Source organism: Eleutherodactylus coqui, chromosome 3 (genome assembly GCF_035609145.1).
Source record: "Eleutherodactylus coqui strain aEleCoq1 chromosome 3, aEleCoq1.hap1, whole genome shotgun sequence".
In the NCBI taxonomy this organism is placed as follows: domain Eukaryota; kingdom Metazoa; phylum Chordata; class Amphibia; order Anura; family Eleutherodactylidae; genus Eleutherodactylus; species Eleutherodactylus coqui.
The window spans coordinates 12,831,655-12,844,731 of NC_089839.1; the positions used below are offsets into that span (position 1 = coordinate 12,831,655).

At 46.7% G+C, this 13,077-nt stretch overlaps 1 protein-coding gene across 6 annotated transcripts in view; it reads left to right on the plus strand.

Annotated features, from left to right (window-relative positions):
- Positions 1–13,077, plus strand: part of CDC42BPA (CDC42 binding protein kinase alpha) — a 183,641-nt gene that overhangs the window by 158,086 nt on the left and 12,478 nt on the right. For 4 of the 6 annotated variants that reach the window (XR_010791138.1, XM_066595127.1, XM_066595129.1 and 1 more), the window contains 7 exons: positions 1,842–2,058; positions 2,295–2,357; positions 4,621–5,214; positions 5,776–5,873; positions 6,536–6,620; positions 7,837–7,960; positions 11,255–11,372. Coding sequence is in view for 5 of the 6 variants with exons in the window: in XM_066595127.1 (XP_066451224.1) it covers positions 1,842–2,058; positions 2,295–2,357; positions 4,621–5,214; positions 5,776–5,873; positions 6,536–6,620; positions 7,837–7,960; positions 11,255–11,372 (1,299 nt within the window). In the remaining variant the exon portion in view is untranslated. Of the gene's footprint in view, positions 1–1,841; positions 2,059–2,294; positions 2,358–4,620; positions 5,215–5,775; positions 5,874–6,535; positions 6,621–7,836; positions 7,961–11,254; positions 11,373–12,509; positions 12,696–13,077 lie in introns of all 6 variants that reach the window. The other 2 variants (XM_066595130.1, XM_066595126.1) reach the window with 1 other exon arrangement.

A 13,077-nucleotide genomic window follows, 5' to 3' on the forward strand; every position in this document is an offset into this window, starting at 1 on the left:
GGTTAAAACAGGGTTTGTCTTCTGCAGCTTCTACATATCACTGTATATAGCGTACTGCAGACTGACTTTCACTAGTCGATACGTCTCTCCTTTCCTGAATTAACATCCAAGTTTAATGATTTGATTATGAATCAGTTGCTAAGATCATTTAGGAGAGGAGAGAAATGACGGATCTACTAGTGAAAGTCAGTCTGCAGCTTGTTGTAATCCTTATATATAAAGGTTGCAGAAGACTAACAGTGCAATTCTTCTAATTAAACAGCATTGCAAAAATGATTTTCTGCTCACAATACACACATTTATGCAAACGCAAATCCCTAGCCTTTTAAAATAGATAAAAACTAAAAAAAAAATATGCTGAAAATCACTTTTTCATATTTGCACTGCAGAAAAATAATATAAAGTACACAGTAAGTTAGAGGTACCCCCTAAACAGCGCCATAAGGAATACACAATGATACGTGATAAACAAAGGGCAGCTGTACATACGGACGTGGTGAACTGCAGAAGCAGTTGAGGGGAATTCTTGACTGCAGGCATAGACCACACAGGGTTTGCTTGTAGTCCGTAACCATGGAGACACATCAGTCTGCATAGCAGTTGTATTTGCAAAACATTAGGAGATTTTGGAAAGGTTGCACCGACTGGGTGCTCTCCTTGGGGAGAGACGATGCCATCCCCCGACCCATCCACCCTCTAGGTGTCTCCAACCCACTTTTTGGGTGCTCTCCCTAAGGAGAGGCAATACCCCTCTTGACCCACGTCACAGGCTTCTCACCAGCCAAGCCAGAAACCTACTGCACACTGATAAGGCCGCCTGCAGACGAGCGGGTCGGATCCGGCAGCGAGAATTCTCGCCGCGCGATCCGACCCGAGAGCCTGCAGGGACGAGCGCGTACTCACCCGCGCCTGGCGGCCCCAGCCCTTTCATGTGCCGGCTGCCGCGCAGCCGGCGCAGACCGGAGCCGGCGGCCGGGTGAGTGCGTGCCCCGCAGAAAATTAGGACATGCCGCGGTTTGTTTGCCGCGCAAGATTTCGCGCGGCCAAACCGCAGCCGTCTGCATAGGATTGCGTATTTTAATGCACTCCTATGCAAACTTTCAGCGGCGGAAATCCCGCGGCGGGATTTCCGCTCGTGTGCAGGCGGCCTAAGGGGCTATCACCTTGAAGCTGCTGTCTGTGTGGTTTTCTGCATTGGTTTTTCTATTCCCAATCATTGTTATAAAGACCTGTATAAAGGTCTGACATTGATTTGAAGGAACGCTGCCATCCAATAGGTGGCGCTGCAGAGGTATTGTTCCATCTTCCTTATTTGCATAAATTACCCAGAGGAGCGTGCATGACCGTATAAGTCTCCTCACTCACCTCTCAGATGTCTTCTCACACCCCTTCTGGGTTTTCTCATTTGGGAGAGACTATGCCATCCCCTGACTCACCCACCCCCTAGGTGTCTCCACACACTTTTTGGGTGCTCTCCTTAAGAAGAGACGACACCCCTCTTGACCGACACATAGATAAAACAGGATCCGCCATTCATAATAAGTGATAGCCACAGCTCACCTCCTCCCCCTCGCTGCACAGGTCACAGCGCATGCCCAAACACACTTCCATAGAACTGTCAATGTGTTATCTGCAAACTACTGTTGGCATGTGGTTGCCATAAAGCAAATCTCTGACTGCTAGTAGCCGCAGCAAGTTGGCCGCCCCCATCATCATGTATGGAAAATGACATAAAAATATCTGCCGTCAGAAAACAAAAGCGGATCAGAAAATATGAGTATGAATAGTTTAAAAAAAGGAGACGCTTTCCCTTTAAGATGTCATCTTCTGCCTCCTTCAAGGTGACGGCGTCTCAGCTGTCGGCGTCCAGCAATAAGTGCTCCATCTTGCTCCTGGCGGACAGTGAGAGTGACAAGAGCAAGTGGGTCGGCGTGCTGAACGAGCTGCACCGGATCCTGAAGAAGAACAAGCTGAAGGACAGATCCGTCTATGTGCCTAAGGAGGCGTATGACAGCACGCTGCCGCTCATCAAGAACACGCAGTCGGCCTCCATTCTCGGTGAGTCCAGACCAGAGATTATATACAGAGGGGAAGACCTCGTTACGGCAGCCAATCACAGCCCAGCGCTCATTACCCCGATGTAGCAGAATAGAAGCATGGATCCCATCTGTCTCTCACATGGCGACGGCAGCAGTCTACTGCCTACCGGAGAGCGCTGGTGTCATTAGGTCATCGTCTGTGCCGTTAATTACCAGTTTATTTTAATTAGCCTTTATTTGTGCGTGTTGTTGCAGATCATGAAAGAATCGCCCTCGGAAACGAAGAAGGATTGTTTGTCGTGCATGTCACCAAAGACGGTGAGGCGGATGGCGGCGCTGATTTATGGTTGTTTCTTCTATTACTAGTTGATGCTTCTTGTTTGATGTAATCTATAGTGAGCGGCTCCACGTTCCATCACTGTTGGGATGTAGTTTTGTTGCTGTTTTCACTTAGTTTGTTTTTGCTCCGAACAGTGTAAAAAAATTTTTGGCAGCATGGAAACCATCAACAAGTAGGCTGTATGCTGCTGACAGATGTTATGGTTTTATGTTAATGTGAATAGCCTGGTTAGCACATGATTGCTTGGGGGAAGTCTCAGGAGGAACACAGTATGACAGCAGCCTGTGACCAATCTTCCTTCTAAGCCTCTGAAGCTAGTGAGCGGGAATCTTAGTGATCCTGTTGGTCTGTACCAGAGAAGGGGTTATTGCTAGGATCACAAGTAGTCTAGGGCAGAGGAAATGTTAATGTCAGCGTGCTGGTGGTCTAGGACAAAGAAGGAGGGAGGTTAATGTGTGCATCACTGCTAATCTAGGGCAATAAAGCAGTTAATGTCTGTATCTTTGGTGGTCTTTGAGAGAAAAAGGGTTACTGAAAGGATCCCTGGTGGTCTAGGGCAGAGAAAGGGTTAATATAAGATTTGCTTTTTGTTTAGGACTAATATGGCTTATGCCAGAAAAAGGAATTACTGCCAGGATTCCTGGTGGTCTAGTGTAGAGAAGTGCTTAATGTAAAAAAATAAATCCTGGTGTTCTAGGGTAGAAAAAGAATTAATGCCTGTTTCCCTGGTGTTTTTTGCCAGAGAAGAGGTTTACTCTCATGATCCTTGGTGGTCTAGTGTAGAGAAAGGGTTAACGTAACAATCCCTGGTGATCTAGGGCAAATAAATGGTCAATACCTGTATTCCTAGTGGTCTAGTGCAGAGAATGGATTAATGTAAGCATCCCTGGTGGTCTGGGGTAGAGAAAGGGTTGATGTAACACATCACTGGTGATCTAGAGCAGAGGAAAGGTTAGTTCCTAAATCCCTCATGGTTTTATGCCACATAAGAAGTTACTGCGAGAATCCCTGGTGGTCTAGGGGAAGAGAACAAGGGTTAATTTAAAATTTCCTGGTGGTTTAGGGCAGAAAAAAGTGATTGTCAGCAATTCTGGTGGTCTAGGGCAGATAAATGGCTAATTTAACAAATTCCAAGTGCTCTGGGGCAGAGAAGGGAATAATTCCTGCATCACTGGTGGTTTTATGCCAAAAAAGAAATTACTGCCAGAATCCCTGGTGGTCTAGGGCAGAAAAAAGGTTAATATAACCTTCTCTTTTTGTTTAGTACTGAGATGGAGTTAATGCCTGGTGGTGTAGAGAAATGCTTAATGTAAAAAAATCCCTGGTGGTCTAGGGCAGAAAAAGAATTAATGCCTGTTTCCCTGGTGGTTTTTGCTAGAGAAGGTGTTCACTCTCATGATCCCTGGTGGGTGGTCTAGGGCAGAAAAAGGGTTAACGTAAAAATCCCTGGTGATCTAGGGCAGAGAAATGGTTAATACATGTATCCTTATCGGTCTAGTGCAGAGAATGGGTTAATATAAGCATTAATGAATTAATGGTCTGGGGCAGAGAAAGGGTTAATGTAACACATCACTGGTGATCTAGAGCAGAGGAAAGGTTAATTCCTAAATCCTTCATGGTTGTATCCCACATAAGAAGTTACTGCCAGAATCCCTGGTGGTCTAGGAGAAGAGAACAAGGATTAATTTAAAATTCCCTGGTGGTCTAGGGCAGAAAAAAAGTGATTATCAGCAATCCTGGTGGTCTAGGGCAGCGAAATGGTTAATGCAACACATTCCAAGTGCTCTTGGGCAGAGAAGGGATTAATTCCTGCATCTCTGGTGGTTTTATGCCAAAGAAGAAATTACTGCCAGAATCCCTGGTGGTCTAGGGCAGAACTGTGCAGCTGTGAACATACGGCCACAATGAACAGCCCATGTATATATACTTTTATAGAGATGTTGACCTGTCAGGGTGCCGGTACACATTGCGGCTGAGCTGCGGATCACCGCTGGTTGCCATCCTGTACTATACGGTTAGCGGTAATGTGCCGGTGGTTACCGCGGATTGTCCGCAACGTGTGTGGGCATCCTTATTGATCTGCCTTGCAGGGGAAATTAAAGGGGTTTTCAGAGAATCGGATATTGATGACCGACCCTCAAGTTGTTGGGGTCCACTGGGGAGTAAACGGACAAAGCACGGCAGACTCCCTGCGTACTGGGTTGTGCGCTGACTGTTTCCTTTTCTGTATCTTTTCCTTAGAGATCATAAGGGTTGGGGACAACAAGAAGGTTCACCAGGTGGAGCTGATACCGAACGAGCAGCTGATCGCCGTCATATCAGGGAGGAACCGCCACGTCCGGCTCTACCCTATGGCCTCGCTAGACGGGAGAGAGACTGAGTTCTTCAAGCTGGCCGAGACAAAGGGCTGCCAGGGTATAGTTTCGGGGCAGGTGAGGCACGGCGCCCTCACCTGCCTGTGCGTGTCCATGAAGAGGCAGGTTCTCTGCTATGAACTGAACCAAAGCAAGACCCGGCACAAAAAAATCAAGGAGATCCAGGTCCCCGGGAACGTCCAGTGGATGGCCATCTTCAACGAGCGCCTTTGTGTGGGCTACCAGTCAGGATTTATCCGCTACCCATTACACGCCGAGGGGAGCCCGTACAGCCTCCTCCATACTGACGACCACACGCTATCATTCATCACACAACAACCCACGGACGCCATTTGTGCGGTGGAGATCTCGAATAAGGAATACCTGCTGTGTTTTAGCAGCGTTGGGGTTTATGTGGACTGCCAGGGTCGGAGGTCGCGGCAGCAGGAGCTCATGTGGCCTGCGGTTCCATCGGCGTGCTGTAAGTGTTCAGTGGCGCCAAAGGGAAGATTGTAAAAATCCTTAAACGGAAAATTCCAACAATGCCGTTTGTTTGGGTCAAAGAATTTTTGCCAGGGTTAGAAAAACATGGCTGCCTTCTTCCAAACACAGCGCCACCCTTGTCCGTAGGTTTGCGTGTAGTATTGCAGCTCAGCTCCATTGAAGTGGCTGGGAGCTGAGCTGCAATACCAGACCCAACCCACGGATAAGGACGGCGCTGTGTGTTGAAGAAAGCTGCCATGTTTTTCTAACCCTGGACAATTGGCACAGGGTAACATTGTAACCCATCGGTATTCCACGTTGTAAGGTGGCTGATGGGGTGACCAAGGGGAACCCACCCATCCCTCCTGCCAGTTGTTGAAAACTCCCCACCACTGCATGATATGTATTTATGTTGTACAGTTATGAAGGGGTTAAAGTGGTTTTCTGGGACTATAATATTGACGGCCTATCAAGTAAAATGGAGCGGAGCTGCCATATCCAGCACAGCGACTACCAATCAGTGACCTCTCACCTCCTGACGGCTTTCTTCTACTTGCAGGCTACAATGCCCCGTACCTCTCCATGTACAGTGAAAACGCAGTCGACGTCTACGACATTAACTCCATGGAGTGGATTCAGACTATTCCTCTTAAGAAGGTAACGGTTAGCCTGAGCTGATGGAGCCCCCGCGAGTAACATCCTGGAAGCAGGAGGCGGTATACTGTTCTTGGCATCCAGCTGGAAAGGAGATATGGGAGGAGCCTTGTGAGCTGCTGTCTATCAGCCAATGAGCATCAAGGGGGATGTATCCAGCATTGCTGATTGGTGGGGACAGCTGAGAGGCGGGGTTGCCCTCACACTGCTGTCCTATTCAGCTGAATGACAGGCACAATATATACTCTAAGGGCTTATTCACATCGGCGTAAAAACGCGGCGTGGTGTTCGTGTATTTTTAACGCACTTAATACGCAGTGAATAGAACTCACTGATATCAACGGATTCATTCACTGATGACAGCATGTCCTCTGACGCCCTGAAATATGTAAAGAAGTGAATTGAACCGTGCGAACACGCGGTGAACACGCAGTAAATTTGGGCAAAAATTAACGGTCCTGCTATTTTTTTTGCGCACGTAAATACATATTTACGCACGCAAAAATTCTGCTGAAGGACCAAAATACGCAGGAAGCAGGCAACACGCCCCTTCACAGACCGAACACCGCCTCCAGCCGTATGAATGAGCCCCTGGCCGCCACTGGGTATATACTCCTGGCACTGTATGTTTTCCTCTTACTGAAGCTCCTCCCTCTCGCCCGCAGGTGCGTCCGCTGAACGTAGAAGGGTCACTCAATCTTCTGGGATTGGAGACGATACGACTTATATACTTCAAGAATAAAATGGCGGGTGAGTGGCGGACGGGCGGTCTGTAGATTCTTCCTCTTTGTCTTACATCCGCACACTTGGCGGTTTTACGCCATTTCTCTAGTATCTGGCGCTGTTTCTGAGGTGCCTTTTTAATTGCGCTCTGAAAACCGCATGCATTTTACCAGGAATCGCCGTTGTTACGGTTTTTTACCCTTGCAGCTTGTACAGGTGAGGTACACTGACCAGGTGCTGCACCTGTAAGCGCCCCTCCTCGAGAACCGCAGCGCAAAATCAGGGGAGTTTAGAGTAAATTGGACGCAATTAAAATGTACATCAAAGACGCTGCGCAAATGCTGCCAGTTCGCTACGTGATTTTGTTCTGGGATTCCATCACATCTGATGACCGATACGCCGAACGGAAACACACGGGACCGGTCGCTCGCATTGTGGAACGGATACGGCTTTGGTTTCTGTTTGCGTCCGTTTGGTTGGAGTGCAGAATAATTCAGATGATGGCGCTATTCTGTACCTCAGATAAAACACGGAAACCTCGTAGCGCTGACCGCTGGCGCCAAAGTTGTGTCCATATTATAATGCAAGTGAAGGCTTCCGTTTTTTCCATTTGGGGGTTCCATCACAAAGCTGTTCTCTGCTCCTGCGGCGGAACCCCCAGACCTCATCCCACGGTGTAAAGCGTAAGAGGCGCCAGACCGCATCTGCCAACTGCTGTGACTCCAGCCACAACCTACTCCAGTCGCTTACAGGCCGGGCGCGGGCACGGTCTGTAACATTAAGCTACTTTTTGAAAAACTTCAAAAGTTGCAATTTTGGCACTTGTGGTAAAATTGCAACTTTTTGGCGAAGGAGTCTGTCACACGTAATCTGATGCCCCACTCTTGGCCTTTATTAGGTAATAAGGAGGGGGGTGGGGGGTATGAATACATTTAGGATCAGCGCCAGGGGCAAATTAGTATGTCCATCGCCCAGCGGTGACTCGTCATACGGGCAGAGTGCTGTTATACGGCCTGTGGTGAGAGGGGGTCCCATACTGAGCTCTAGCGTTTTCCTGCAGCCACCACTAGAGGGAGCTCAGTGCAGAGAGATCACTGATCGCTGTATATATTCAGGGCCCTTCGTTGGTGCCGGCAGGCAGACAAGTTCTATCATGTTCTGTGTGGGCAGGTAGAAGATGGCGCACCCACGTAGCTCCGCCCTCATTCTGCCTCCGGCCTCACTTGCCTTCATTGTCTTGTAGAAGGGGACGAGCTGGTGGTTCCCGAGACGTCAGACAATAGTCGGAAGCAAATGGTGAGGAACATCAACAACAAACGGAGGTACTCGTTCCGCGTGCCAGAGGAGGAGCGAATGCAGCAGAGAAGGTAGGAAACCACGGGTAGCGCCCCCTGTCACATGAACGATCCAGCACCAGTCAATAAAAGGCAAAATTCTTATGTGGACTAAAAAAGCAGTTTAACGCGTTTCAGACGTATCATTTTTGATATCACTACAACACTAAAACGAGGCAATTGTGCAAATAGTCTTCATTACAAATATCCAACGTATGGTTACAGACGACACACTTTGTATAGTCTAATCCTGACTCCACCAGCAGAATAGTGAGTGCAGCTCTGGAGTATAATACAGGATGTAACTCAGAATCAGTACAGGATAAGTAATGTATGTACACAGTGACTCCACCAGCAGAATAGTGAGTGCAGCTCTGGAGTATAATACAGGATGTAACTCAGGAGCAGTACAGGATATGTAATGTATGTACACAGTGACTCCACCAGCAGAATAGTGAGTGCAGCTCTGGGGTATAATACAGGATGTAACTCAGGAGCAGTACAGGATAAGTAATGTATGTACACAGTGACTCCACCAGCAGAATAGTGAGTGCAGCTCTGGAGTATAATACAGGATGTAACTCAGGATCAGTACAGGATAAGTAATGTATGTACACAGTGACTCCACCAGCAGAATAGTGAGTGCAGCTCTGGAGTATAATACAGGATGTAACTCAGGATCAGTACAGGATAAGTAATGTATGTACACAGTGACTCCACCAGCAGAATAGTGAGTACAGCTCTGGAGTATAATACAGGATGTAACTCAGGATCAGTACAGGATAAGTAATGTATGTACACAGTGACTCCACCGGAAGAATAGTGAGTGCAGCTCTGGAGTATAATACAGGATGTAACTCAGGAGCAGTACAGGATAAGTAATGTATGTACACAGTGACTCCACCAGCAGAATAGTGAGTGCAGCTCTGGAGTATAATACAGGATGTAACTCAGGAGCAGTACAGGATAAGTAATGTATGTACACAGTGACTCCACCAGCAGAATAGTGAGTGCAGCTCTGGAGTATAATACAGGATGTAACTCAGGATCAGTACAGGATAAGTAATGTATGTACACAGTGACTCCACCAGCAGAATAGTGAGTGCAGCTCTAGAGTATAATACAGCATGTAACTCGGGGTCAGTACAGGATAAGTAATGTATGTACACAGTGACTCCACCAGCAGAATAGTGAGTGCAACTCTGGAGTATAATACAGGATGGAACTCAGGATCAGTACAGGATAAGTAATGTATGTACACAGTGACCCCAGCAGAATAGTGAGTGCAGCTCTGGGGTATAATACAGGATGTAACTCAGGATCAGTACAGGATAAGTAATGTATGTACACAGTGACTCCACCAGCAGAATAGTGAGTGCAGCTCTGCAGTATAATACAGGATGTAACTCAGGATCAGTACAGGATAAGTAATGTATGTACACAGCGACTCCACCAGCAGAATAGTGAGTGCAGCTCTGGGGTATAATACAGGATGTAACTCAGGATTAGTACAGGATAAGTAATGTATGTATACAGTGACTCCACCAGCAGAATAGTGAGTGCAGCTCTGGAATATAATACAGGATGTAACTCCGGGTCCATACAGGATAAGTAATGTATGTACACAGTGACTCCACCAGCAGAATAGTGAGTGCAGCCCTGGAGTATAATACAGGATGTAACTCAGGATTAGTACAGGATAAGTAATGTATGTACACAGTGACTCCACCAGCAGAATAGGGAGTGCAGCTCTCGAGTATAATACAGGATGTAACTCAGGATCAGTACAGGATAAGTAATGTATGTACACAGTGACTCCACCAGCAGAATAGTGAGTGCAGCTCTGGAATATAATACAGGATGTAACTCCGGGTCCATACAGGATAAGTAATGTATGTACACAGTGACTCCACCAGCAGAATAGTGAGTGCAGCTCTGGAGTATAATACAGGATGTAACTCAGGAGCAGTACAGGATAAGTAATGTATGTACACAGTGACTCCACCAGCAGAATAGTGAGTGCAGCTCTGGGGTATAATACAGGATGTAACTCAGGATCAGTACAGGATAAGTAATGTATGTACACAGTGACTCCACCAGCAGAATAGTGAGTGCAGCTCTGGAGTATAATACAGGATGTAACTCAGGATCAGTACAGGATAAGTAATGTATGTACACAGTGACTCCACCAGCAGAATAGTGAGTGCAGCTCTGGAGTATAATACAGGATGTAACTCAGGAGCAGTACAGGATAAGTAATGTATGTACACAGTGACTCCACCAGCAGAATAGTGAGTGCAGCTCTGGAGTATAATAAGTAATATATGTACCCAGTGACTCCACCGGCAGAATAGTGAGTGCAGCTCTGGAGTATAATACATGATGTAACTCAGGAGTAGTACAGGATAAGTAATGTGTGTACACAGTGACTCCACCAGCAGAAAAGTGAGTGTAGCTCTGGGGTACAATACAAGATGTAACTCAGGAGCAGTACAGGATAAGTAATGTATGTAGACAGTGACTCCACCAGCAGAATAGTGAGTGTAGCTCTGGAGGATAATACAGGATGTAACTCAGGATCAGTACAGGATAAGTAATGTATGTACACAGTGACTCCACCAGCAGAATAGTGAGTGCAGCTCTGGAGTATAATACAGGATGTAACTCAGGATCAGTACAGGATAAGTAATGTATGTACACAGTGACTCCACCGGCAGAATAGTGAGTGCAGCTCTGGAGTATAATACAGGATGTAACTCAGGAGCAGTACAGGATAAGTAATGTATGTACACAGTGACTCCACCAGCAGAATAGTGAGTGCAGCTCTGGAGTATAATACAGGATGTAACTCAGGATCAGTACAGGATAAGTAATGTATGTACACAGTGACTCCACCAGCAGAATAGTAAGTGCAGCTCTGGAGGATAATACAGGATGTAACTCAGGATCAGTACAGGATAAGTAATGTATGTACACAGTGACTCCACCAGCAGAATAGTGAGTGCAGCTCTGGGGTATAATACAGGATGTAACTCAGGAGCAGTACAGTATAAGTAATGTATGTACACAGTGACTCCACCAGCAGAATAGTGAGTGCAGCTCTGAAGTATAATACAGGATGTAACTCAGGAGCAGTACAGTATAAGTAATGTATGTACACAGTGACTCCACCAGCAGAATAGTGAGTGCAGCTCTGCAGTATAATACAGGTTGGTTTATATAGTGACTCATTCTTTGATATACCATATATGACATACAATAAGTGGTTCTTAGGTGCACGTAACCATTTGCATCTTTTGCCCTTCACTGAGCATTTCTATCTTACAGGGAGATGTTGCGAGACCCAGAAATGAGAAACAAGCTCATTTCCAACCCGACAAACTTCAACCACATAGCACACATGGGGCCCGGAGACGGTATCCAAATACTGAAAGATTTACCTATGGTGAGACACAAGCGGCTGCCAGATCAAAAAATTGGATGTGTCTGTATTGACCAGTGCTGATGACTTCATATACTAATTATTGGGTTTCTACAGTAAACTTCCTTTAATCCAGCATCCAGAATTCCAGAAATTCAGATCACACATGGAATAATCTATAATTATAGTGGATACAACAGTAAATTAGGAGTCTGACTGTGTGATATTGTATTCTGCGCTGTCTTCCTGGATTTTTACATACGTTTTTGTGATCTTTTGATAATCCGGCCCCTGTGGGATACAGATAATGTCCAGTTAAAGGGACCTTACTGCAAGATCCACATTGTGGGATATTTGTGTTTTTCATGCGGCATTAGCTGTAATGTGAGATGGGCTCATCTATATATATATAATACCTATAAACCCCTAAACTAGTGGCTGCGAAATGTTCTCACTCCTCTGACCTGTTTTTGAGGTTGTGTAACTCTGCCTGGCATCCATCTGAAGAGGACCTGTGGGCGGAGCATTGTGAGAGGGAGGGCTCCACAGTCGGCATTGGTCAGAAGTTCTTTTCAGCTTGATGTCAGGCACAGGACACAACCCCAAATCTGGTTTAGATTCCAATAGTTTAACCCTCTATGGGAAGCAAGAATGGCTCTGGAACAATACGCACACCCATGTGTCAGTCAGCAGCCACTTACTTCTGCCATACCAGCTGATCCCCAGTAGAGGGCCCCTTGGCTAGTCTCTAGGGCAAACCTCTGGAATTGGATTTTCTGGGCTTATGTTAATGAAGCTTACTGAAAAAGTTCTGCAACTTTCTAATATAACTTGTGTTTGAATTCTTAACCATATTTAAGATCTCTGCTTGTTGTTAGTTACTGGAAATATGCAAGTTTGCACTCAAGAGGGGGAAAATCTGTGCAGATCCCAGTATGCCTCAAAGCTGAGTGTTTGGTGCAAATGCATCCAGCCCAGACAATCCTCTGTGAGCTAATCAGCCTGGACTCCACTGCACTGATACATTGTAACAAACTATCAGGACAGTAGAAGCGATTTGTGCTGTTTGATGTGTTTTCTTCCAGGGAAGGATGTTACTCTGGTGACACTGGAGTCCTTCTCCGCGTTGATTGTGTCTTCTTTATTCTGTCTTTTTACTAGTCCAGGTCCCCTAACCCATCCCCCCTCCGCCATCACACCAGCCTGATCTCCACTCCAAGCAACTTTGAGCACGTCTATCACATGACTGCAAATTCTGCTGAAAACTTTTTGTCCTCCGATCCCGTACACCCTGCCACCTCCTCCTACTCCTCCCCGTCTCTCAGCAGTACCCCTGGCTCTCACAGGGTATGCACAGCCGAGCCCCTTAGCTGTACTAACCTGTGTGGTGTGCCTGCCTCCATGTCACCGCTGGTCACTGCTCAGGTCTCCGTGTCACCACCTATCATGTCTCTCCATTATTGCGTGTACTGCTCCAGGTCATCGCTGCTCAATTCTTCATATGCTCCTCAGTGTTCTTGCTATTTCTCTCAGTCATTGCTCCTCATCCTCCACATTGCTGCTTCACATCTTAGTTTCTCGCTCTGCATCATTTTCCCTTGCTGCTTCGAGTCTCTGCCCCTCACTCCTCCCAGTTGTTGCTGTTTGCTCCTTCTTCATCCCAGTCGCTGCTCCTCCCGCCTTCTCCTGCTAATCACTGTTGCTTCCTCCTCCCAGTCACTAGTCCACC